The following is a 25,355-nucleotide window of genomic DNA, read 5'->3' on the forward strand; positions in this document are numbered from 1 at the left end:
AGTAATGCCTCTTTTTAGCACAGCCACTTATTAAGCCTCTATCAATGTAGTTTGAACTGTGGGGATGAGTTAGAACCAGCTGGCGAACCAGGTCCTGAAATGCTAGTGGGAGCCTGTTCCTGCTGTTTCTAAGTGGAATGGTGACTGTGAACAAGTACTTGGCCATGAAAGTTTCTTAACGTCTGTTCAGTGTGTGATGGTGGGAAGTCGGGAGCAGAAAGGCCCAACAGTAGCCAGTTGACTCCTAGCCAATGTGTCCAGACACAACCCACTGCAAAACAGCTACTCAGAGCGATCTAGAAGATTTAATGACCCAGAAGAAAAGAGTGAGGGGAGAAGGGGGCGGCAGAGGATGAGATGGTTGGATGGCATCACCGACTCAATGGACGTGAATTTGAGGAAACTCCAGGAGACAGTGGAGGACAGGGAAACCTGGCATGCTACAGTCCGTGGGGTCGCAAAGAGTTGCACATGACTTATTCAACAACAGCAACAACAACAAAATGTGTATGAGACCTATTAGGGTCCAGACCAAGTGGACGAGTGACCCCATCTTATTCCAGACACTTGTATTTTCATAGTAAAAAGCCTGGGAAAATATACAGCTCCAAACCCTACCTCTGGGTTGTCTCCCCACGTGATTGTTGGTTCTTTTTTGTTCTTTGGGGGTTATGTGTATCACCAGGAAGACAGATTTCTCCAGAACTCAGCTGTGGGCTGCTCAGTTGCTTTTCAGTTATTTGTCTGGGATAATGGCCCTCGCTAGGTACATGGATTGAAATCCCCTGGTGATAAGTCCGGTTGATTGTGAGTGAGGGCAGAGGACGGCCTCACGGACGGTTCTAGATTTGGAGTTTTCAAAGGTAGGGTGAGTGGAAGGGGCTGGGCGCAGCATGGAACCCTGGGACTCGCTGGTGTGTGCATTTGGCTCAGAGACCCATCTGCCAAGCTTTTGCCCAATTTGAATGAAAATGCCTGAAATTACAGGCCCCTCCACTGCAGGAAAAAAATGGGGACATCAGCTAACCCTTAATTTACTGGGGTTGCCAACCGCATGCTGTAATTAAGCCCTTATTGTGTGAAAGCTTCGGAAAAACCCAAGCCGATAATGAGATATTTATAGGCCATTAGCAACGATCTGAATAAAGAAAAAAAAAAATCGCCCTGCCTCCGAAGCAAAATGGCAGTAGGGAGAAAAGACTCCTACTTCCCGGTGTGTTTGTGGTTTCTGTTAGTATTGGCAGTGAGGTGCCTGCTTGATGCTGGCGATTTTTCCTTTTGCAGTCACCCTCACCTTGAACAGGGAGCAGAGTGGCCCTTTTGGTTTCACCTGCTGCTGGATGTTCATGACCCAGGAAGGGCTGGTGTTGGTGAAGAATCACTTGGTGCCGGGGCCCAGGGACTTATGTCTACAGTCTGACTGCGTGGTCTCAGCGGTCCTGGGGGGCAGATACTGCTCTTCGCATCCCTGCTTTACAGGTGGGGAAACTGAGGCCTGAGAAGGGAATCGGCTTGAAGTCACACAGGGAGGAGGCAGGAGTGGGGCCTGAGGCAGGCCTGCCTCCTTCAGAGCCCACTGCCCAGTGGGGTTGGCAAGGTGTGGTCGTGGCTTTTGACAGTCAGGTCATTAGTGGATGCTACGATGCTTGTATCAGGGTCAGGCTGGGTTGTTGAATGGAATGACTTCTGGTTTTCGGGATCTCTGTAGGCTATTAGCCATGTGTCCAACAGCTTGCGGGGTGCTGGGGACCCAATGGGGACTGAGATGGACAGAGCCCAGCAGAATGGTTAAATTAGCAGCCACATTCTAAAGATAGAGAAATACAAGGAAAATGATGGCGGGGAGTAGAGAGTGGCTGAGCGGGGGCTGCTTCAGATGAGGAGGTTGGGATGGGCCCTGCCATGGAGCCAGCCCCTGAAGACGTCAGGGAAGGGTGTCCCAGGCAGAGGGCTCTGCAGGTGCCTTCCTCAGATGTGGAAAGGGAACTGAGTTGAAGGCAAGACCACTGCTGCTGCTGCTGCTAAGTCACTTCAGTCGTGTCCGACTCTGTGCGACCCCATAGACGGCAGCTCACCATGCTCCCCCATTGTTGCCATTTCCTTCTCCAACTGGGCACATGAGGGTCAGGAAACTGCATGTCAGATGTCCACTTTTCCTGAATTTTGATTGTAAAAATAGAATACTGAAGACCACATTCTCAGAAAAAGGGAAACCCGGACACAGGAGGAAGAATACTGCCCACTCTGCCCCTCCCTTCCAGCTCCACATGGGAACACCATTGTCAGCTTGGCGTATATCCTGCCAGACCCCTCTCTTGTTTACACACCAATGGACATGCTGGTACTTAGACAAAATACACAGCACTGTTTGGGGTTGCTTCTTTTTCAGGCACATCTTCTTTCCAGAACTGGGACTACCCTGTTTATATCTTTCAGTAGCTGGTTTTTCCATCACTCAACGCATCCTAGAGGTCCTTCCCTGTTGGAATGTTTGTAACTCTGCTTAGAGCTTTTTGACCTTCCTAGAAGGGTGAGGATGAACCCAGGGGGCCAGCGGGAGTCACTGCAGCCATCCCGATGAGAGAGGACAGCGCTGTCACGAGTGCTGTTTGTCACAATCCAGGGGGGGACCTGGGCACAGTCACCTCACCCGCTGCAAGGCCAAGGCTTGATCTCTGTTTCCTGGTGGGGAAACTGAGTCACCAAGGTTTGCTCCAGTGGCCAGAGCCCAGAGGCTCGAGCTTCATGCAAGTCCCCTTGCCCCAAGGCCTGCTGGCCCGTATCTAGAGCCGCATCCTTACCCCTGGCTTTGTTGGACTCTCCAAGCCCCCTTTTCCCCTTGGTTTGGTCTGTAGAAGGTCCAGTTTCCACTCCTTCTGCACGACGTTTATACTTGACAGTGGCCTCAGAAGTTTCTGGTATGAAGCCAAGTTTCGAGGAATAATCCGAGCCCTCGCGGGGTCCCTGCAGTGCCCACTGGGGTGTCCAGTGCCCAGGCTCAGCTGCCCGAGTTCCCTCCCCTGGTGGCGGTCGGAGCAGGGCTCTGTTTTTCCTCTTGCACTGAGTGGACTTCCTGTGCCCTTGACGCACTCAGCGTGGGCCAGGCACGGGGTACTGTTGGCATATCACCTCAGCTTGGCCCCATTTTACAGATGAGGCAGTTGAAGGGGTGGAAATGGGGCAGGCCAAGGAAGGACAGTTGTTCACTCTGCCCATATCTTTCCTCACTGGAGAGTGGTGTCCCCATGGTGTGCGGCAGAGTCTGGGTTTGAATGGGGCGTCACAGTGAGTGAGGCCCGAGGGGTCCTTCTGTTGGGAGGCACTGCTCAGTGAGAAGTGAGTGGAGGCAGAGGCCCCTTAGGGAGCCTTGGCGTTGGAATGGTGGTCAGGGAATACTTCTTAGAGGAGGCAGTAGGTCTTTCTGCCTAGACAGGTAAACAGAGACCTTTGTGCCCATCCTGCCTGGCTTGGGCCCCGGCTCAAAGCTCAGGGCCTGTTTTCCACAGGGCACTCTCTTATCTTTTTCACGGCTGCGTAATACTCCACAGTAGGAAGACACCTTTAGTTTATTTACCAGCCTCTTGGTGATGGATGCTCAGGCTGCTTTTCTTCACCCACTCCCAGGATTTGCATGTGGACTTGGGGCATCTGTGTAGGACACGGGAGAGGAGCATGTGGGGAGACTGGTGGCCAGGCCTGGGTGTGGAGGCCAGGATGCCTCCCAGCAGCTGCTTCCCCTGGGCTGCGTGAGTGGACTTGGGATTGACCAGAGAGTCCTGCCTGGTGCCCCCGTATCGGTGTGTCCTCACCACTCTTCACCGCTCCCACCCCCTTCCACAGCCCGGACTGCCGCATTGCCTCTGCTCTGGTCCCCTGGCGCCTGAGCCCCCGCCACAGCATCCAAACGGTACCTGTGAACACCCGAGTCTGGGCATGGCCCTCTTCTTCCTACCACCCTCTGTGGCTCCCATCTCACTTGGGGTAAAAGTCCAAGTCCTCCACTTGCCCCCAACACCTCCCCACCCCCACTGCTCCCACTCTCCCCCAAGCTCATCCTACCAGCCACATGGCCTCTTGGCCGCCCCTCAGCCGCACCCCCCGCCCAGGGTTATGCCTACCCAAGGCCTTTCCCTTCCTTCCTCCACGTCTCCTCTTTCTCCATGTTCTCCATGTCCTGCTCCTCTCCTCTTGGGTGGATCCTCGCTCAAACCTCAGCTCTCCGAGAGGCTGGCCCTGACCTACCCCAGTCACTCGGCTGCCTGCCTCAACATGGTTTCTTCAGAGCTCTTACTGGGGCCTGCAGCGGTTTTGTGTTTTTGTCTCCTCACGCTGCAGACGGCAGGTCCCCCGGGGCAGGGATCTCTGACTGGCATAGAGTAGGAGCACGAATATTTGTTGCATGAATGTCCCTCCAAACCAGAATTGGATTGGCTTCACTCCACAGATGTTTACTGAGAAGGGACCCGAGGACAGCCCTGGGACTTGCCTGTGGGGGCACATAGCCTGCCCATGATATGTGGGCAAGAAGAGAAGAGGGGTTTGGGGTGCCCCAGGGGGGGCAGAAGCACATGTATCCCCTTATAAGAAGGGCTGTGGTTTGCAGAGTAATAACAGGGCTAAGGCCCCAGGGCCAGCCAGGCATGACTCTCTCTGGACTGACTTCCTAGCTATGAGATGGGGCCAAGCTGCCCCCCGTCCCCAACCCAGGGATGTGGGAGCTAAGACCCTGCAGTTTCCAGTGAGCCACCCCCTCCGACTCTTGCTTCCTGCTCGGGTGCCTGGCGGCCCAGGCAGGAGTGGGTCCCCCCTGGTCCAGGCGCTGGCATCTTCTCACAGCGGGGCCCCAAGTTTTGAAGGAGGTTTCCCCTGGCTCAGATGGTAAGGAATCTGCCTGCAGTGCAGGAGACCCGAGTTCAGTCCTTGGGTCTGGAAAATCCCCTGGAGAAGGGAATGGCTACTCACTCCGGTATTCTTGCCTGGAGAATTCCAAGGACAGAGTAGCCTGTGGGCTACAGCCCATGGGGTCCCAAAAGGGTTGTACACAACTGAACGCCCAACACTTTCCCCACCCCCACCTCCGTCCTCCTGCCCGTTCTTGATCCAAGTGCCTGCTTGGATCAAGAACCTAGGGAAAGAAGCCACTGGAGGCTGGCAGCCCTATGAGTGTCTGTGCCAGATGCCCAGTGCCAGACCCCTCCCGACACCCACTGAAAACTCCCAGGGGGATTCCAGTCACGTGCTGGAGCACAGTGGAGAACCGTTGCTGTTTGTCACTGGAGACCTTCTCTGGCTCAGCTTGAACCTGCTCGGACCACAGACCCAGAGCTTGTGGCCAAGTGACCATCAGACCTATCCAGGGCCCCAATGACACCCTCACACCCGTGGAAGAGGTGGAGGCACCCTGAAGACTCTGCCCCATGACACATTTTCCCAGCGATAAGAGTCTTTAGGGACTCGCAGGCTGGCAGGCGAGTCCGCAGAGCAGCAAGAACAGTCCCAGCTGGGGTCACGCCCGCCTGCCGGATGATACGGCCTGGCACGGCTGGCCAGCCCTGAAGGAAGCCCCACGCTGGTGTGTGACAAGCCTCTTCTGTCCTAGCCGTGGGGCCTCTGTCTTCCATGCTGATGGCCAGGACCCTTCTGGAGGGTCACAGTCCCCCCTTGCCTAGAAAGCCCCCAGCAGGCCCTGCAGCCAATGGCTTGGAGGATGATACCCTCAGAGTGGTTCTTTTCTGGATGGTGGGGCAGTGAAGACCCATGATCTGTGAATCAAGATCGGGGGCTGTGAACCGCAGACAGCTCGGGGGAGGCTGCCAGTGGTTTGGGCTGACACGTCTCTTGTCTTGCAACACTTACTTCCCGTCGTCTCAGCGGAAGTCCTTTAGACGGAAGTGGGCTGCGGCGGCCTCTGTCCTGTGGCACCGCCTGGCACAGGTCACCCGGGAGCTCAGAGCGGGCCGCTTTCTGGGTGGGGAGGCCCCACCTGGAGTTCCCTCGGGCAAAAGGATGTCCTGGCTTGATTTTTAGTTATAAGCGTTCTTGGACTGTTTACTTGTGAAATACGATTCTCTCCTATAGGAAGAATAAGGGGCAGGGGCTCCTGTTGCCCTTCGCTTGGAACCACCTTCATCAGCTTGTGGCTCTTGCCAGATCCTTTTTCATTATTTTTATGTGTGAGTGTCCCTGATTCCCACCCCACCCCACCCCCTTAAATGCCACAATTCAGTCTATCTTGGTTTTCTTTCTTTCTTTCTTTGTTTTTTTTTTTGGTGCCTGGTCCTGGGGCTTGCAGGATCTTAGTTTCTGACCAGGGATTGAACCCAGGCCCCCGCACAGAGAGCGCTGTCCTAACCACTGGACCACCAGGGGATTCCCAGATCTGTCTCTGATAGTCCAAAATCTCACCAGAATGTATACCCCCTCATCCCAAGCTCTTTGCTCCTCAGTGTCTCAAGAGGCTTTTGCCTTGGTTTTGTTTTTAAAGGAAGTTTTCATTTTGGAATAATTTTAAGATTTACAGAAAATAAGTAAGCTTTAAATTTACAGAAATTGTGAGGCTAGTACAGAGAGCTTCCGTATACTCTTCACCCATCTTTCCCTAACGTTAACCTCCTGCTTTGATGTGATAACATTTCTCACAACTAAGAAGTTAACCTTGGGACTTCCCTGGTGGTCCAGTGGTTAAGAATCCGCCTTCTGATGCAGGGGACACAAGTTCAGTCCCTGGTCAGGGAGCTTAATCTCACATGGCTCATGGTCAGAAAACCAGAACATAAAACAAACACTCTTGCAACACTCAATAAAAGACTTTAAAAATTGTTAAAAAAGAAAAAAAATAATGCACCATGCAGCTGATTCAGAGTTGTGCAGTGATCACTATTATCTAATTTCAGAACATTTTCTTACCTCCCCCCACCCAAAAAAAAAAAAAACAGAAGAAAAACTGTGTGCTTATTAAGTGGTCATTCTCCACTCTCAGTTCTTGGCAACCGCTCCTCTACTTTCTGTGAATTTGCCTGTTTGGACATTTCTGTCGATGAATCATGCATTCTGTAGCTGTTTGTGGCTGGCTTCTCTTACTTTGCATTAATATGTTCAGAGTTCATCCTTACTGTAGCATCTGTCAGAACTCCATTCCTTTTTAATGGCTGCTTAATATTCCACTCTATGGTTATACCACTTTGTGTTTATCCAGTCCTCAGTTGGTGGACATTTGGGTCGTTTGCACCTTTTGGCTGATAGGAATTGTGCTCTACTAAACATTTTTGTACAGATTTTTTGGGGGCACATATGCGTTCCTTCCTGCTTGGTTTGTACCTAGGAGTGGAAGTGCTGAGTCATATGGTAATCTTGAGAAACCGCTAGACAGTTTTCCACGGTGCCTGATTCACTTTGCATCCTTACCAGCACTGTAGGAGGGCTCTGGTTTCTCCACAGCATCGTCAGCACTTGGTGTTATCAGCTTCCTAGTGGGTGTGAAGTGGTTTTTTGCTCATTTGCCTGGTGAGCTTCTCATGTGCTTATTGGCCATTTGTATATCTTCTTTGGAGATATCTTTATTCACATCCTTTGTCACACTTTTAAGTTGGATTATTTGTCTTTGGGTTATTATTGATGTGTAAAAATTCTTTACACCTGGTGTCAAAATGAGACCTTCTGACATAAATGATTTGCAGATATTTTCTCCCATTATGCGGGTTGCTTTTTCACTGTCTTGTGCCCTTTGAAGCAGAAAAGTTTTAAATTTTGATGAAATCCTATCTTTTTTTCCTTTTATGTATTTATTTGACCAGGTTGGGTCTTAATCGCATCCCGTGGGCTCAGCAGTTGCGGCTGTTGGGCTCCAGAGTGTTCAGGCTTGGTTGCCCTGTGGCAGGTGGGATCTTAATTCTACAACCAGGGATGGAACCTACGTCCCCTGCATTGGATGGTGGCTTCCTAACCACTGAACCACCAAGGAAGTCCCCATCTTTTTTTTTTTTTCTTTTGTCACTCATGCTTTTGGTATCATACCCAAGAAGCCATTGACTAGTCCATGAAGATTTAGTCCCATATATTCTTTTAAATATTTTGTGGTTGTAGTCCTTCCATTTAGATTTCTGATCGATTTTGAGTTAACTTTTGTATATGGTGTAGGGTAGAAGTCCGCTGTTCTTTTGCTTGTAGCTATTAATAGTTGTCCCAGCACCAGTTGTTGAAAAAAACATTCTTTACTCATTGAATATTTTTGGCGCCTTGGGTTCAAAATCATTTGGCCATTAGGAGTTCCCTGGTGGTCTAGTGGTTAGGACTTGGGGCTTTCTCCACTGTGGCCCTGGGTTCAATCCCTGGTCGGGGAACTAAGATCCCCTAAGCTGCACAGTGCACAGTCAAAAAAAGAGAAAGCTCAGTTGACCATAAATGCAGAGAGTCCAGAGTATGTTTCTGGACTCTCAAATCTATTCTGTTGATGTCTCTGTCTCCCCTACTGCCAGCACTACACAGTCTTCATTTCTGGACCTTTGCAGTAAGCTTTGAAATTGGCAAGTGTGAGTCTGGTAGCTTTGTTCTTTTTTCAAGCTTGTTTTGGCTAGTCTTGTGTCCCTTGCATTTCCGTGTGAATTTTAGGATCAGCGTATTCATTATTGCAAAAAATGCTGTTGAGATTTTGAAAATTTTGTTAAATCTCTAGGTCAATCTGGGGAGTATTGCTATCTTAACAATATTAAGTCTTCCATTGGGGAGGGATAAATTAGGAGACTGGGATTAGCATATACACACTACTATATTTAAAATGAAAGGTGAAAGGAGAAAGGGTTATTCGCTCAATCATGTCCGACTCTTTGCAACCCCATGGACTGCAGCCCACCAGGCTTCTCTGTCCATGGAATTCTTTAGGCAAGAATACTGGAGTGGGTAGTCATTTCTTTCTTCAGGGGATCTTCCCAACCCAGGGATCGAACTAGGGTCTCCTGTATTGCAGGCAGATAAAATAGATAACTAATAAAGACCTACTGTATAGCATAGGGACGCCTACTCAGTATTCTGTAGTAACCTATATGGAAAAAGGATCTAAAAAAGAATGAATATATGTATAACCGATGCATTTTGCTACACATTTGAAACTAACACAACATTGTAAATCAGCTATACTCCAATTAAAAACAAAAAAAGTCTTCCAGTCTGTGAACACAAGCTGTGTTTAGGACTTATTTAGGACTTTAATTTCTTTCAACAGTATATTTTACTTTTCAGTGTAGAAGTTTCATGCTTCTTTTGTTAAATTTATCCCTAAGTACTTAATTTTTTTCATGCTTTTAAAATGGAATTTCCCCCTTAATTTCATTTTCAGATTGTTCACTGCTGGTGTGTAATAATATGACTGATTTTTGTATATTGATCTTGCATTCTGCAACCTTGCTGAACTCATTTACCTTTTTTTTTTTTTTTTGGTAAGTTTTAAGATTCCTCAACATATTCTGTAGACATGATCATATCATCTGTGAATGGTTTTCCTTCTTCCTTTGGATGCCTTCTTTTTCAGCCTGACTGCTCTGGCTGGACCCCCCCATATAGTGTTGAACAGGAGTGAGAGTGGGCGTCTTTGCCTTGTTCCTGATCTTTGTGGGAAAGCTTTCAGTCTTTCACCATTAAGTATGACATTAGCTGTGGGTTTCGTGTAGATACATCTGTCGTTTATTAAGATGAGAAGAAGAAGAAAGTCGCTCAGTCGTGTCCAACTCTTTGCGACCCCATGGACTATACAGTCCATGTAATTCTCCAGGCTGGAATACTGGAGTGGGTAGCCTTTCCCTTCTCCAGGGAATCTTTCCAACCCAGGGATCGAACCCAGGTCTCCTGCATTGCAGGCAGATTCTTGACCAGCTGAGTCACCAGGGAAGCCCATTAATATGAGAAAGTTCCCTTCTATCCCTAGTTTGTTGAGTGTCTTTTTCATGAAAGGGTGTTGAATTTTGCTAAATGCTTTTTCTGCATCTATTGAGATAATCATACAGTTTTGTCATTTATTCTGTTAATATGGTGTAATTTAAAAAAAGAATAATATTTCTTTACTTATTTTTGACTGAACTGGGTTTTCGTTGCTGTGCAGGCTTTTTTCTAGTTGCAGCGAGTGGGACATGGGAAGGGCTACCCTCTAGATGCGGTGCTTGGGCTTTTCATTGCGGTGTCTTTTTTTTAAATATTTTATTTATATTTGTTTTTATTTTACTGTGCTAGATCTTAGTTGCAGCATGTGGTATCTAGCACCCCAACCAGGGATAAATTAGGAGCACAGAGGCTTAACCACTGGACCACTAGGGAAGCCCTTCATGGCGGTGTGTTCTCTTGTGAAACCCAGGCTCTGGGGCTCAGGTTTCAGTAGTTCCAGCTCCCGGGCTCTAGAGCGCAGGCTCAGTAGCTGTGGCACGTGCATTGAGTTGCTCCAAGGCATGTGGAGTCTTCCTGGACCAGGCATTGAACCCATGTTTCCTTCATTGGCAGGTGGATTCTTCACCACTGAGCCATCAGGGAAGTCCAGTATGGTGTATTATATTGATTCATTTTTCCCTTTGGACCAACATTGCATTCCTGGATTAAATCTCACTTGACTATGGCATATTTTTTTATGTTACCGGATTTAGTTTACTAGTATTTTGTTGTGGATTTTCTTGGGTGTCTTTATTCATAAGAGATACTGGTTTGTGGTTTTCTTGTGATATTTTTGTCTAGCTTTGGTATCAGGGTAATGTTGCCCTCACAGAATGAGCTAGGAGGTGTTTCTATTTTGGGGAATAGTTTGTAAAAGATTGGTATTAATTCTTTACATGTTTATGAGAGTTGACCAGTGAAGCTCTTCAAGCCAGGCCTTTCTTTGTGGGTAAATTTTTGATTTACTTGTTATGGGTCTATTCAGATTTCTTTTTTCTTCTTTTTTTTTTTTTTTTTGGCTGCAGTGTGGGGCATGTGGGATCTTAGTTCCGCAAACCAGGGATTGAAACCATGCTCCTTGCTGTGGAAGCATGGAGTCAACCACTGGCCTTCCAGGGAAGCCCCAGTGGAAGATCAATTTTATTTTTTTTTGGAAGATCAGTTTTAAATTAAAAATCTTTCTTCTTTCTAGAAACAAATTTAAAAATGGTTTTTAATCAGAAAAAAATTGCTAAAGCTTTATTGAGGTGTAATTAACGTGTACAAAATTGCAATCTTCTCCTGTAACGTCAGTACTTCCATCCATACATTTCCCTCTGTGTACTGCTGTAGCTGTGCCCTACAAGATTTCTGACGTTGTGCTTTCATTTTCATTCATCTCAACATATTTTCTAATTCCCTTTGTGATTTCTTCTTTGACTCACTGGCTATTTAGGAATGTATGGTTTAGTTTCCACATATTTGTGAATTTCCCACACTTTCCTGCTGTTACTTTTTTCAAACTTGCTACAGTGTGGTCACAAAACATACTTTGTGTGATTTCATTCAGGCCTTTCACAGTTACTCAGTATCGTTTTATGACCTCAAATGTGGCCTATCCCGGAAGACCTATTCCAGGTGCCCTTGATAAGAATGTGGATTCTGCTCTTGTGGGCGGAGTGCTCTATACATGCCTTGAGGTCTTGTTGGTTTATGGTGGTGGTGGTTGGTTTATGGTGGTGGAGTTTACATTTTCTTATTTCCTCAGCCGTCTTTTGTCCAGTGATTTTTTTTCTATTTTTTTGTTTTGGCCTCGTCTCTTAGTTTCCTAGCATCTTAGTTTCCCAACTGGGGATGGAACCCGTGCCCTGCGCAGTGAAAGCCTGGAGTCCTAACCACTGGACCACCAGCAAAAATGAAAGTGGTCGTCACTTAGTCATGACCTACTCATTGCCACCTCATGGACTGTAACCTCTGTTCACGGAATTCTCCACACAAGAATGCTGGAGTGGATAGCCACTCCCTTCTCCAGGGGGATCTTCCTGGCCCAGGGGTTGAACCCGGGTCTGCCACTTTGCAGGCAGATTCTTCACCATCTGCGCCACCAGGGAAGTCCCTGCTACTGAAGGTGGGGTGTTGACGTCTCCGGCTACTATCATTGACTCGGCTGTATTTCCCTTGCTCTGTGCTGTCTTTACAGCTGTGTCATATTCTTCGGTCTCACTAAATCCAGTCACTCTCTTGCATAAGGTTTTTTTCCTCCCTTAATTGAAATATAGTTGATTTACAACATGTTAATTTCAGGTGTACGGCATAGTGATTCAGTTATACACACAGAATATAGAAAAAGAATATGTTGTTCTTTTTTAGATTCTTTTCCGTGAAAGGTTATTATAAGATCTTGAAAATAGTTCTGTGTTCTATACAGTAGGTTCGTGTTGTTTATTTTATATATAGTAGTGTGGACATGTTAATCCCAACCTCCTAATTATCTTCCCCCTCCCACCCTCTATTCTCTTTGGTAATCATGAGTGTGTTTCTGCACGTGCTTTTAGGTCGTTTCTTGTTTTCTCCACCTTGGAGGTCGGCAGATTTGTGGGTCTGCCAGGCTAAGGGCTGATCCCTGGAAGGGGGCTGCTGTGCTGAGAAGGGGGCCGACTCAGAATCTTCTTGCCAGAGACCTTCTGGGAGTGCCAGGGAGTGACATCCCCCTCCATTCGCATCCCCTTGTGAATGATCCCGTGGGACAGGGCCCCACGTGTGCCAGGCACTAGGCTTCATGTGACTCGTCCTTCTCGTCCTGCCTGCCACCGACCTGATGGGGCAGGCACTGTTTTTTAGGCTCATTTTATTGTTTCATTGCTAAATCATGTCCAACTCTTTCGCGATCCCTTAGACTGTAGCCTGCCAGGCTCCTCTGTCCGTGGGATTCTCCAGGCAAGAATGCTGGTACAGGCAGGGCCTTGTGGACTGTGAGGAGGACCACACTGATTGTGTCCCAGGTGTGCAGGAATCTACAAACAAATTTTTGTTTGTTTTAATCTGGCTTTGCTGATTAAGTTGCAGCATGAGGGGTCTTTAATTGTGGCATGTAGGATCTGGTTCCCTGACCAGGGATTGGACCCGGGCCCCCCTGTGTTGGGAGGGTGGAGTCTTAGCCACTGAACCACCAGGGAAGTCCCTTCAGATGGTTTTTAAGCATGTGCAGCATGATCTGGCCTGCAGTTTGAAAAACCCTTTTTGTCTGCTGCCTGAGAACATCAGGGATGGCCCGGGGAGACAGGGGTGCGGGGGTGTGACTGTGATCTTGGGGACTTAGTCTAAGGATGTTGGGACTGAGCAGAGAGAAGGGGGCGCATCTGTGTATGTTGAAGTCAGGATTCGCTGAGACATGGGCTCTAGGGAGTGGGAAAGAGACCACCTGGGGAAGGGCGGGAAGGCCTTCCTGTTTTGTGTGATACTGTGCCCTGCTCTGCCCGGGCCGTTTCCTCCGTGTGGCACCCCGTCACGCTGGGAGATGAGGAGACATACTCATCCCCAGAGGCCAGTCGTCTGCCCTCTTGCTCTTTTATTTTGTTGTTAAATAATTTTTATTTATTTATTTGGCTATAATTAATTTATTTGGCTGTATTAATTGACTATAATATTTATTTATAAAGTAAATTTTATTTCTTTATGCTGGATCTTCGATGCTGCATGGGCTTCTCTCTAGTGGTCAGCGGGGGGTTACTTTCTGGTTGTGGTGTGCAGGCTTCTCATGGCGATGAGAAGCTTCTCATGGCTTCTGCTGTTGCAGAGCACAGGCTCTAGGGCTCAGTAGTTGTGGCACATGGGCTAAGTTGCTCTGCAGCATGTGGGATCTTCTCAGACCAGGGATCGAACCTGTGTCCACTGCATCAGGAGGCGGATTCTCCACCACTGAGCCACTGGGGAAGCCCCAGCTTCTTGCTTGAAGGAAGCCTGCAAGGAGGACAGTTCTGGAATGCCAGGAGTAGGGTGGGGCGCTGCCTTGCCTTCCATTCCATGTATTTACCAACACCCTGCCCCTGGGGTCAGTTGGGCCCCTCTGGGTGGTAGACCTCTGCAGAGCTAGAATTCCCATGTGGCTGACCTCCGCCCAGGGGCTGCAGTTTCACAGCGAGCACCAGTACCTCCGTGGCACCTGCGCTGTCTCCTCCCACCCCCACCACATCCCATTTTAGAGATGACCAAGGCCTTGGAAGTGAGTGACCTTGCCGCCAAGGTCATACAGGTCAGGCCCCTGCTGCAGTGTAGAGTGGCCAGGAGGTGTCAGAGGGCCCCCCAGGAGGTGGAGTTGAGAGCTCGGTTTTCTAGTTCCCCGTGGTTTCCTCATCACCCTTAAAAATGCGGCTTGGCTGACCAGTGGCTTTGGAGCCTCTCTACAACTGAAACGTTACAAATTAGAATTCTCTGGCCATCCAGCGGTTAGAACTTGGCGTGTTTACTGCTGTGGCCCAAGTTCAGTGCATGGTTGGGGAACTAAGATTCCGCAAGCCTCATGGTGTGGCCAAAAAAGAACTTACAAATTCGTATTTGCTTGTTACAATGTTGTTGTTCACTGTTCAGTCACTAAGTTGTGTCCCACTCTTTGCAACCCCGTGGACCGCAGCACGCCAGGCTCCCCTGTCCTTCACTATCTCCCGGAGATGCCATCCAACTGTCTCATCTTCTGTTGCCCCCTTCTCCTCCTGCCTTCAGTATTTACCAGCATCGGGATCTTTTCCAGTGAGTCGGCTCTTCGCATCAGATGGCCAAAGTATTGGAGCTTTAGCATCAGTCCTTCCAATGAATGTTCAGGACTGATTTCCTTTAGGATTGACTGGTTGGATCTCCTTGCGGTTCAAGGGACTCTCAAGAGTCTTCTCCAGCACCAGCACAATTCAAAAAATTATAAAATGGGATTTCCTGGTGATTCAGTGGTTAAGACTCCATGCTGCCAATGCAGGTGGCACAGGTTCAGTCCTTGGTTGGGGGACTAAGATCCTCATACGTGTATGCCTTATAGCACAGCCAAAAAAAAAGTTATAAAACACCAAAATCCAGATGGCATTGGAGATTATAAAATAGATGGTTTCCCATTCTCACGCCATCAGCGACCTCCATTAAGGGCTCAGGGTGTCACCTTCATGCTTACTGTCCATACACAGGCAGAAAGAAAAAATTAGAGCGCATAAACTGTTCTGCCCATCGCACTTTGCTTTTAGTGATGTGGCCTGGATTGCTCCCTGGGACAGTTCCAAGGCTGATTTAGCCAATTCCCTGCTGATGGACCTCTAGGTGGTTGATGGGCTTCACTCCAGAAAGCGCTGCCGCAGGGAGTAGCCGTTCTTGCAAACCCGCTCAGGGAAACCCGAGGGCCAGAACAGGGGCTGTCAGAAGAGGACAGTCAGGCCTCTCAGGGAGGTGACATCTGAGTTGAGTCCTGAGTGACCAGAGGAAGCCAGGATTCTGGAAAAACTGGGTAGGGGGAGTTGAAAGTCATTCCAGGTGGAGAATGAGCATGTGCAAAGGTCCTGAGGCAGGAATTGCTTTGGTCTGCTTGCTCTACCTTTATCACCAGTGTGGCCAGAAGGAGTGAGCGAGGGGAAGGTGGGGGTGAGGGCAGGGAAGTGATGGGATGATTGCTCAGGGCTTGGAGGCTACTGAGGGGAGGCGGGGTGCTTTGAGCAAAGGTGGATGTGATCTGACTCATACTGTGTTGAGTTTTTCTTTTTTGTTTTTGATGTTCAGTCGCTAAGTTGTGTCCGACTCTTTGAGACCCTGTGGATCGCAGCACACCAGGCTTCCCTGTCCTTCCCTATCTCCTGGAGTTTGTTCAAACTCATGTCCATTGAGTTGGTGATGCCATCCAACTATCTTGTCTTCTGTTGCCCGTCTTCTCCTCCTGCCTTTAGTCTTTCCCAGCATCAGGGTCTTTTCCAGTGAGTAGGCTCTTCGAATCAGGTGACCAAAGTATTGGAGCTTCAGCTTCAGCATCAGTCCATCCAGTGAATGTTCAGGATTGATTTCCTAGTGAGAACTCTTGCAGACCTTTCCATCTACCTTATCGCACTTGACAGATGAAGAAACTGAGGTACGCAGGTATGACCTGACCTGCACAGGTTGTCCGGAGTGGAAGTGGCCCCATCTAGATGCTACCCGGGGTCTGAGAGGCCCAGAGTCAGGGCGGCTCGGACCCGTGGGCCGCTTCCTGCCTTTGCTCCTGGCTTGGCCATGAGGGCACAGAGCAGGTGACCCGATGGCTGAGTGCCAGGGGCGGGGCCGGCCCTAGAACCTGCAGGATTCCTGAACAGGGAGGAGCCTGCTGGGAATATTGTGAAGGGTGGCACCTGGGAGTGGGATTGTGAAAGCCAGGGAGGGTGCCCATGACCTGTCCATCGTCCCATTGCCATCTGCACCTCAGCCTTCTTACCTGTACGATGGCATGCTGCGAACATTGGTCCCCTGCCTCCTGCCGGTCTCCGTGCCTGGGAACTGGGGAGAGACGAGGGAATGTGCCAGATGGAGGACCTTTGCCCCACGAAGCTGCCGCTTTTCTGAAGGGCAGTGGGTGGGAAAGGACAGACCACAGCTATGTGAGCAAATCAACAAGCTGGAAGGAGGCAGTTATGAGTAGAAATAAGAATTGAGCAGGATGGTGGGTAATGGACGGGGAGCTGCTTCATGTCGGTGGTGGAGCAGGGAGGAGAGAGGCCAGGAGTTGCCCGCTGACCGAGTGAAGGCTCCAGGGAGAGGATTCCAGGTCCACGGAGCGGCCAGTGCAAAGGCCCTGAGGCACGCTGTGGACATGGAGGAGGACAGTGTGGCAGGAACTACATGAGCGAGGGGATGACAGGAGGAGGTGAGGCAGCAAGGCGACGGGAAGATGATGCCGGGAAGGTCACATGGGCTGTAAGAAGGACTTGGACTTTTTCCCCCCCTTGGCCATGGTCTGCGGCATGCGGGGTCTTCATTCCCCAACCAGGGATCAAACCTGTGCTTCCTGCAGTGGAAGCACGGAGTCTTAGTCACTGGACCATTAGGGAAGTCCCCAGGACCTAGACTTTTAACCTGAGTGAGATAGGAGTCCTGGGAGGGCTCTGAACAGAGGGGTGTCATGCCTAACTTGGTGTCCACAGGTGGCCTGTGGATGCTCTGGGAAGAACAGAGTGTAGGGGTGAGGGTGGGCAGGTGAGGGGCAGCCACTGGTGTCCCACCCATGCTCCCCTCCTGATTCTGCTGCTTCCTTGCTGAGTGGCCTGGGCAGGTCCTGAAACAGAGCCCTAGTCTACCTACCTGTGAAATGGGAGCATCGGCCCTGACATCATTCCTTTGGCATTGCTAGAGGGTTTGTTGTTGTTTAGTCGCTCAGTTGTGTCTGACTCTTTGCACCCCGTGGACCGTAACCCTCCAGGCTCTTCTGTCCATGGGATTTCCCAGGCAAGAATACTGTAGTGGGTTGCCATTTCCTCCTCCAGGGAATCTTCCCGACCCAGGGATTGAACCCATGTCTCCTGCATTGCAGGCAGATTCTTCCTGTCTGAGCCACCAGGAAAGCCCAGAGGGTTTACTGAGATGTTACTCGGAATGGGTTAGAGCTGGGCTGTGCAGGCAGCCCAGGGTTCCCTGTGTGAGAGCCTGAGAGAGGGGGTTGGTATTACTCTGGCACATGGGACTCCTAGCCAGAAACTCTTCCTGTGTCTGGCATTGGGCTGATGTCTCCCAGCCACACTGAGGCTTAGGGTGACCCCATGAGGATTTTTTTTTTTGGCTGTACCTTGCAGCATGCAGAACTTCTTAGACCAGGGATCAGACCCACGCCCCCTGCAGTGGAAGCGTGGAGTCTTAACACCTGGACCAGCAGGGAAATCCAGCCTGGTGAGGATTTGATTATGAGGGAGGGATGGATCCCAGTCTGGGCCCTTGTCTGGGCCCTCACAGGCCCTGGATTCGTGCTGGTTCATCAGCTGCTAACTTCTCTTGTTTTCCCTCTCTGGGGGTCTTCTTGGTTTCTGTTGCTCCACCCTCCTGGGGGTGGGGAAGAGGGGTGGAAGTCAAAGGGCTGCCGGAGAGGCCTTGTGTTCCCTTCAGAAGTAAATAAACAACCTGGGCTTCTGAGTGGCCCATAGTCCCTCCTGCTGCTGTGCCTTTCCCTCCCTTCCCCCACTGCCTTTCCAAGAGCCCGCAGCACCTTCTGGGGAGAGGCGGCCCCGTTCAGAGCCTCCGAGAGGGTGTCGTGACTCGTGCCAGGTCATGCATCCTGATGATGGGTGGTGTCCTTCCATCCCATAAACAGCAGGACCAGTGCCCAGAGAGGACAGAGACTTGCCCAGGGTGAGAGCGGATCTGGGCGTTGAACCCAGGTTGTCTGGCTCCAGAGTCCATTCAGCATTGAATGAGCACTTGCTTTATGACAGGGCTTCCCAGGTGGCTCCGTGGTAAAGAATCCACCTGTCAAACAGGAGATGCTGGTTTGATTCCTGCATCGGGAAGATCCCCTGGAGAAGGAAATGGCAACCCATTCCAGTATTCTTGCCTGGAGAATCCCATTGACAGAGGAGCCTGGCGGGGCTACAGTCCATGGGGTTGGGAAGAGTCGGACACGACCGAGTGACTGAACGACGACAGCTGTGTGACAGGCGCTGTTCTGGGTGCTGTGGATCCAGTGGTGGCCAGTGTAGGTGAAGTCTTGTCCCAACACAGTCCTGGCCCTTGGCTGGAGGCCCTGTTGGTGGGAGTGGGAAGGGGAGGGTGTGCATTTGGGAGGGAGAGGTGCAATCCACTGTACCTGCAGAGCCTGAGCGGAAGGGTTTCCTGGCAGAGGAACAGCTTTTGCAAATGCTTGGAGGCCAGAAGCACAGGGGAGAATCCAACGGCTGAGGGGAGAGGGGCTCAGCTGAAAGGGGGCGTTCCTGGGGGGATGGGCAGGTGAGGGACCGTGTCAAAGCTGGGATCAGTCACATGACCTCTGCGGGAGGAAGGCTTGGAGGCCCAGGCCTCTGTTTTAGGAGGATAACCACCTATTAACCTGGGAGGAGTAGGGGTCAGACGCCTGGGGCCAGGGCTGTGGACCCAGTGGACTAGAGGACAGGGATGGTGCTGAAACTATTAGAGTTAACATTTATTGGAGGGCTTCCCCGGTGGCTCAGTGGTAAAGAATCCACCTGCAATGCAGGTGATGCAGGTTTGATCTCTAAAGCAGGAAGATTCCCCTGGAGAAGGAAATGGCAACCCACTCACTCCAGTATTCTTACTTGGAGGATCCCATGGACAGAGGAGCCTGGTGGGTTACTGTCCATGGGGTCGCCAAAGAGTAGGACATGACTGAGCAACTGAACAACACTTACTGAGCACCTTCTGTGTACCAGAATAAACTCCAGATCATATTCTGGGGAGCTGACATGGGGAAGCAGACAGGAAGCAGATAAGTGGCATGTAGAGTGTTAGTGCTTTGGAAGAAGGTTGGGGGTGGTGGGGGGACTTGGACCTGTGAACAAGAATGGGAGAAATCTCCCCAGGTAACATTTGAGCCAGAGCTGCGGAGTCATGGGCGGAGGAGGAGCCTCTTTGTCTGGTACCCAGCTGCCCTCTGAGATAAGTGGAATTTTCCCATTGTGCTTGCATGCCCAGCCACTGAGTCGTGTCCAACTCTTTTGCAACCCCACGGACTATAGCCCACCAGGCTCCTCTGTTCATGGGATTTTCCAGGGAAGAATACTGGAGCAGGTTGTCATTTCCTTCTCCAGGGAATCTTCCTGACCCAGGGAAGGAACCTGCATCTCTTACGTCTCCTGGATTGGCAGGACATTCTTTCCCCATTACTAACTAGGAAACCCAAATCAGAGAGGCTGGGAAGCCCGCCCAAGGTCACACAGTACGCAGGGCAGCCTGGGGGCACGGTGGCCCTTGCAGCGAGAGAAGAGGAGGAGGGGCAGGAGCACTCCGAATCAGGGGGAGGGACTTGGTGTGACGCGAAATGTGGGCGGGGCCTGGGAGGAGGAAGCCGGAGACAGACTTGAAAGTCGCCTGTTGAGAAGTGGATAGTCGGTGTTGCGGCAGAGGGGCCTGAGGGGGTGGGGGTGTGTGTGGCTTCCTTCCACCAACCCGGACCGGGAAGGCCCCAAGAATGCCGCTGCTGCTGGGTGTCAGAAAACCCTGTGGGTGGGCCTTAGGGCACAGCTGAACTTTAGGCCTCTCACTGAGCCCCTCGGAGATTGTGGGGGGCGGGGACTGCTTTTTTTTTGACTGTTGCCAGGTCTTAGTTGCAGCACTTCAGTTGCATGGCAAATGGGATCTAGTTCCCTGACAAGGGATCAGACCCAGGCCCCCTGCAATATGAGCTCAGAGTCTTAGCCATTGGACCACAGGAAAGTCCCTTTTATGAAGTTTTTGTTTTGAATTGGGGTATAGCTAACGAACATTGTTGTGATAGTTTCAAGTGAACAGCGAGGGGACTCAGCCATACATATTCATGTATCCATCCTCTCTGGGGACTGCTTTTCAGGGACTGTTGAGACCAAGGGTGAGTGGTGTTGTCTGAGGCTTCTAGATGCACAGTCAGATGGATCCCAGGGCTCCTGAAACTCCCAGCCTGATGTGCGAACCCCTCACCGCCTACCCAGCCTCGTCCCTCAGCCTTCTCCCCTTCAGCTTCTGCCTCCTCTGGCGTCTACGCATCCCTCCTACTTGCCACCAAGTCCCAGCCCCAGAAAGCCGTCTTTGCCCGGCGAGGGCCCGGAGCACCCCATCACATTGGCTCTCGTGTTCCTCTGAGGCGCTCATTGTCCACAGTCTGTGGTGTCATCATTGTGCTCATGGTGCCTGGGCCCCCGGACGCACCCAGAGTGGTCACAGGACAGCATGTGCCAACAGCAGGATCGAAAGCCTAATCATGGCCGGGGAGATGCCTGCAGCTTCCACAGCAGACGTGCAGGCCCAGAGGCTGGGGGCCCGGCGGTCAGAGGCTCAGACTCCATGGACTTCAGTCCACATTCCTGGGTGCCCAGTGACCTCAGTGCCCAGCCTCTGGGCCTAGTGACTTCCATAAAATGAGCTCACAGACCCACCTCGTTGGACATTGTCATGGTTAAGTAGCCCAGAGGAGCCCTCGACAAATGTGAGCTACTCTAAAATAACTTTTTGGAGTCAGTAGTCCATGTGGATGATGCAGAATTCAAAGATGCTTCAGAACCTGCCGTGACTCTCCCTCCCAACAGGCCCTTGGCCAACCTGGGCTCTGGTTTAAGGCTTTTTATTTACTTAGAAAACACAGACTCTCTTCCTTCCGCACCTTTTGTTTTCCTTACTTGATACACCCAGAGGGAAGTTCCATGTCAGAAGATAAAAAGTTCTTTTTTGTTGTTATTCTTGGAGTATGTATTTGTGGATGTGTGTGTGACTGCAAAGTGACATGAATGGGTCATCATTTATTTAATTAGCCTCTTCCATGGGCTTTAAAGTTCTTTCTGGCTGTTGTTTATTCACTAAGTTGAGTAAGACTCTGAGGCCCCATGAACCATTGCCCTCTAGGCTCCTCTGTCCGTGGGATTTCCCAGGCAAGAATACTGGAGTGGGTTGCCATTTCCTCCTCCAGGGGATCTTCCCAACCCCGGGATCGAACCCACCTGTCCTGCATTGCAAGCAGATTCTTTACCACTGAGCCACCAGGAAAGCCCTTTAAAGTTCTTTAGAACTGAGCTATTCCCTTCTGGGAAACTAAAAAGATAATAATGTGTCCGTGGACAGATTTTAATGGAGTGCTTTCTCTGTGCTTGAGTGTCTGAATCTTTGGGAGCACATCTTCCTTGACCTCCTTGTACTCATGACCTTCCTGAGACTGAACTCAGATGTGGTACATTGTCCTAATTGTAGATGTGCACCTTCATTGTTTTCTTTTTTGAAATAAATGCATGCACTGGTCAGATCAAGATAGAGGACGTTATCATCATCTCCAAAAGTCTCCTCCTGCCCCTTCTAGTCAGTTCCCCACCCCGCCCCTGCTCTGATTTCTATCAGTGGAGACTCGTTTTGCCTGTTCAAGGTCAGGTCTGCCCTATGACTCAGCAAGATAAATGAGGCATTTATCAACAAAAGGCACAGGTGAGAACATTCAGAGTGGCTTTATTTGTAATGGCCCCGAGCTGGAAGAAGACCCCCAAAAGCCACATCAGCTAGTGAGTGGATGATCAGACTGTGGTCCACTCCTTCAGGGGCTTCCCAGGTGGCTCAGTGGTAAAGAAATCCGCCTGCCAAGCAGGAGACAATGGGTCCGATCCCTGGATGGGGAAGATCCCCTGGAGAAGGAAATGGCATTCCAGTCCAGTATTCTTGTCTGGAGAATTGCATGGACAGAGGAGCCTGACAGGCTACAGTCCATGGGGTCGCCAAGAGTCGGACACAGCTGAGTGACTATAGCGACAACAACAAATCTGCATCATTTAGTTAGTGGATGAACTCACCAGTCCATCTGTGCAGTGGCGCATCAGTCAGCGAGGAACAGGAGCCAGCTGCAGTCACACAGCAGCGTGGGCGAGCCCACCCGTGGGACTTGGGGACTCCGTTCACACGTTGTTCCTGACTCGTTTGCTCACTGACCAAAGCCCTCCTACCCCCATGGTGTGTCTTCTTTGTCCCCAGCACCTCCACTGTTGGGTTGGTGTAATATTTGAGTGAACAAGCTGGTGACCTTGGCCAGGTTGCAAATCCTCACTGATCCTCATTCTCCTTATCTGCCAAATGGGAGGATGGGAGTCACATTCAGACAGTTACATACACTGCATGAAGCGGGCATGACGTGCTCTGAGCAGGGCAGGGGTGGCCCACAGATTCTTTGTCCTCCGGAGCGTGGCTCCGTGGGTAGCGTGCAAGAATCCCAGGGACAGAGGAGTCTAGTGGGCTGCCGTCTATGGGGTTGCACAGAGTCGGACACGACTGAAGCGACTTAGCAGCAGCAGGGTCTTTTCCAATGAGTCAGCTCTTTGCATCAGGTGGCCAAAGTACTGGAGCTTCAGTTTCAGCATCAGTCCTTCTAATGAATATTCAGGATTGATTTCCTTTAGGATTCACTGGTTTGCCCTCCTTGCTGTACAAGGGACTCTCAAGAGTCTTCTCCAGCACCACAGTTCAGAAGCATCAATTCTTTCTTTTTAGAAATGGCCAGAGGGTTCTTTTATTTTATTGTATTTTTTTTCAGAGGGGTCTTTTAAAGTCACACACCTTTAAAAGCAAATGAGGTAGGGAATTCCCTGGCAGCCCAGTGGTTAAGACTCCGAGCTCCCACTGCAGGGGTTGCGGGGTTCAGTTCCTAGTTGGGGAACTAAGATCCTGCATGCTGTGTGCTGTGGCCAAAAAAAGAAAAAAAACCTCTGACTGTCCCTAAACCCCATCAGGTAGCTTTGCTTTAAGAATGATGACCTCTCATTGTGACCTCCAGCGTCACCTCACCCACCCCTCTCTGGGCCTGTCCATTCATCCTACTCTAGCTCCCTACTCTGCTGCTTGCCAGTAGTACCCCCGTAGGCCCTCCAGAGCCAGCTTGCCTATGCAAGGTCCCTCATCTCGAAGGCCCACCTGCCGTGTGGTCACAGCAGCTCCTGTGTCCAGCCAGAGGAGGCCCTGCCTGCGTGTGGTGGGACCACCCACAGTCCGATGGGGCTCAGGCCTCACAGTGCATGGCGTGTGGCAAGGGAACGCTTCCTCCCTTATTCCACCCACTGGGTGAACAGGTTCTCAGCCTGTGCTGAGAACCAATGCCCTCCTCTGGGGCTCTGTCGGTGTTCCCAGTCGGACAGAGGTGCTGGGGTGCTTCTGAGACACCGTCTGTCACAGTACTGGGGAGCCGGATGGCACCAAGGATGTTTGCCTAGTGTTTTGCACAAATTTCAGATAATCCAAATGTTTACCTGGGTGCAAACTTGTTTAAAATTCCCTGAGCCTAGAGCCTTTCTCCATTTTACACGAAATAGAATCCTTTGCATGCCCCTAGTGACCTCTGAAAATATTGATTCTGCTCCTTTGCCCACCTGGATTCCCTGCTCTTTCCGTTGCCTTTATTTTAAAAATACATATATATATTTATTTGGCTATGCTGGGTCTTAGTTGTAACACGAAGGCTCTTTAGTTGTGGTGTGCACTGTCTCGCTTGCAGCTTTCGGGATCTAGTTCCCTGCCCAGGGATCAAACCCAGGCCCCTTGCACAGGGAGCATGGAGTCTTAGCCACTGGGCCACCAGAGAAGTCTCAGTTGCCTTTCTTAATGGTCCAGGGTGGTTTCCAGTTTTCCCACCCTATGTGAAACCAGGTGTAAGTCAGTGCAGGTAATGCCTGAATTTTTCCATAGTAAATCCATAGCGTATATTTTTTTAATAAATTACTTTATTGAGGGATCATTTACATGATAGGAGATTTACCCACTTCAAATGCAGTGATTTTTTAAGAAACTTATAGTAAGTATTAGTAAACAGTACCACACTCCAGTTTTAGAACATTTCCATCCCCCAGAAAGCTCACCACTCTGCTTGTCATCCCCAAGACAACCAGTGATCCACTTCCCACCTCTTTCAATTTGTCTTTTGGGGACATGAAACACATTGTAATTCTTTTTAAGTCTGGTTTTTTTTTTTAAATTTGTTAAAACATTCTGGTGTTTTAAAAAGTTTTTTGTTGGAGTGTAATTGATTTGTAGTGTTGTGTTAGTTTCAGATGTACAGCAAAGACCATATTCTGTTTTTTGTTTCGATTTTTTGGCTGTGAGGCAGGTGGAGATCTTAGCTGTGAGGCAGGTGGAGATCTTAGCTGACCGATCAGGGATCAGACTTGAACCTCCTATGTTGGAATGCAAGGTCTTAACCCCTGGATCACCAGGGAAGTCCCGAAACACGTTGTATTTTGTCATTAAATAACTTTCCTTTTATTTTAGTCTTTATATCGTATGTATGGCATTTATTACTTTAAAACATGTAGGTCAGAAATGTACTGATCTCTGTTGATATATGGCAGAAACTAACACAATATTGTAATTATCCTTCAATTATAAATATAAAAACTGCAAAAAAAAAAATACTGATCTCTTTTGAGTCTGGGGGAGATGGTCCAGGCATTTGTCAGGACAAGGGGCCTCTGAGCGTGCTGCGGCTGGCACATAGCCAGCTGAAGGGAAAGGGTTCCCTTTGTCACCAGCCTTCAATCCAGTCCCTCCCCTGTCCCTCCGTGGCCTCAGGACCCTCCAGGGCCAGAGCATTCCCTGGTGCCCTGCTGGGGTGGATGTCTTTGCTGAACTCACCCAGATTGCAAGAGGGGATTGCTCCACCACATGTGGTCACACTTCCTGCCTCCTGCTAGCCGGCCTTGTGAGTAATTTCTGTCCATTTCCCCTCCCACAGGGACTTCCTTCCCCGAGGTTCAGGAATCGTCACTCGGCGGCCTCTCATCCTGCAGCTCATCTTCTCAAAAACAGGTACGCTGGGGCGG

The 25,355-nt window shown here is 50.1% G+C and overlaps 1 protein-coding gene across 5 annotated transcripts in view; it reads left to right on the plus strand.

Moving 5' to 3' along the window:
• Nucleotides 1-25,355, plus strand: part of DNM2 (dynamin 2) — an 87,954-nt gene that overhangs the window by 4,934 nt on the left and 57,665 nt on the right. For all 5 annotated transcript variants that reach the window (XM_065917785.1, XM_065917784.1, XM_065917781.1 and 2 more), the window contains exon 2: nucleotides 25,268-25,341. In XM_065917785.1, the coding sequence (XP_065773857.1) occupies nucleotides 25,268-25,341 (74 nt within the window). The remainder of the gene's footprint in view (nucleotides 1-25,267; nucleotides 25,342-25,355) is intronic.

Source organism: Muntiacus reevesi, chromosome 1 (assembly GCF_963930625.1).
Source record: "Muntiacus reevesi chromosome 1, mMunRee1.1, whole genome shotgun sequence".
Lineage (NCBI taxonomy): Eukaryota > Metazoa > Chordata > Mammalia > Artiodactyla > Cervidae > Muntiacus > Muntiacus reevesi.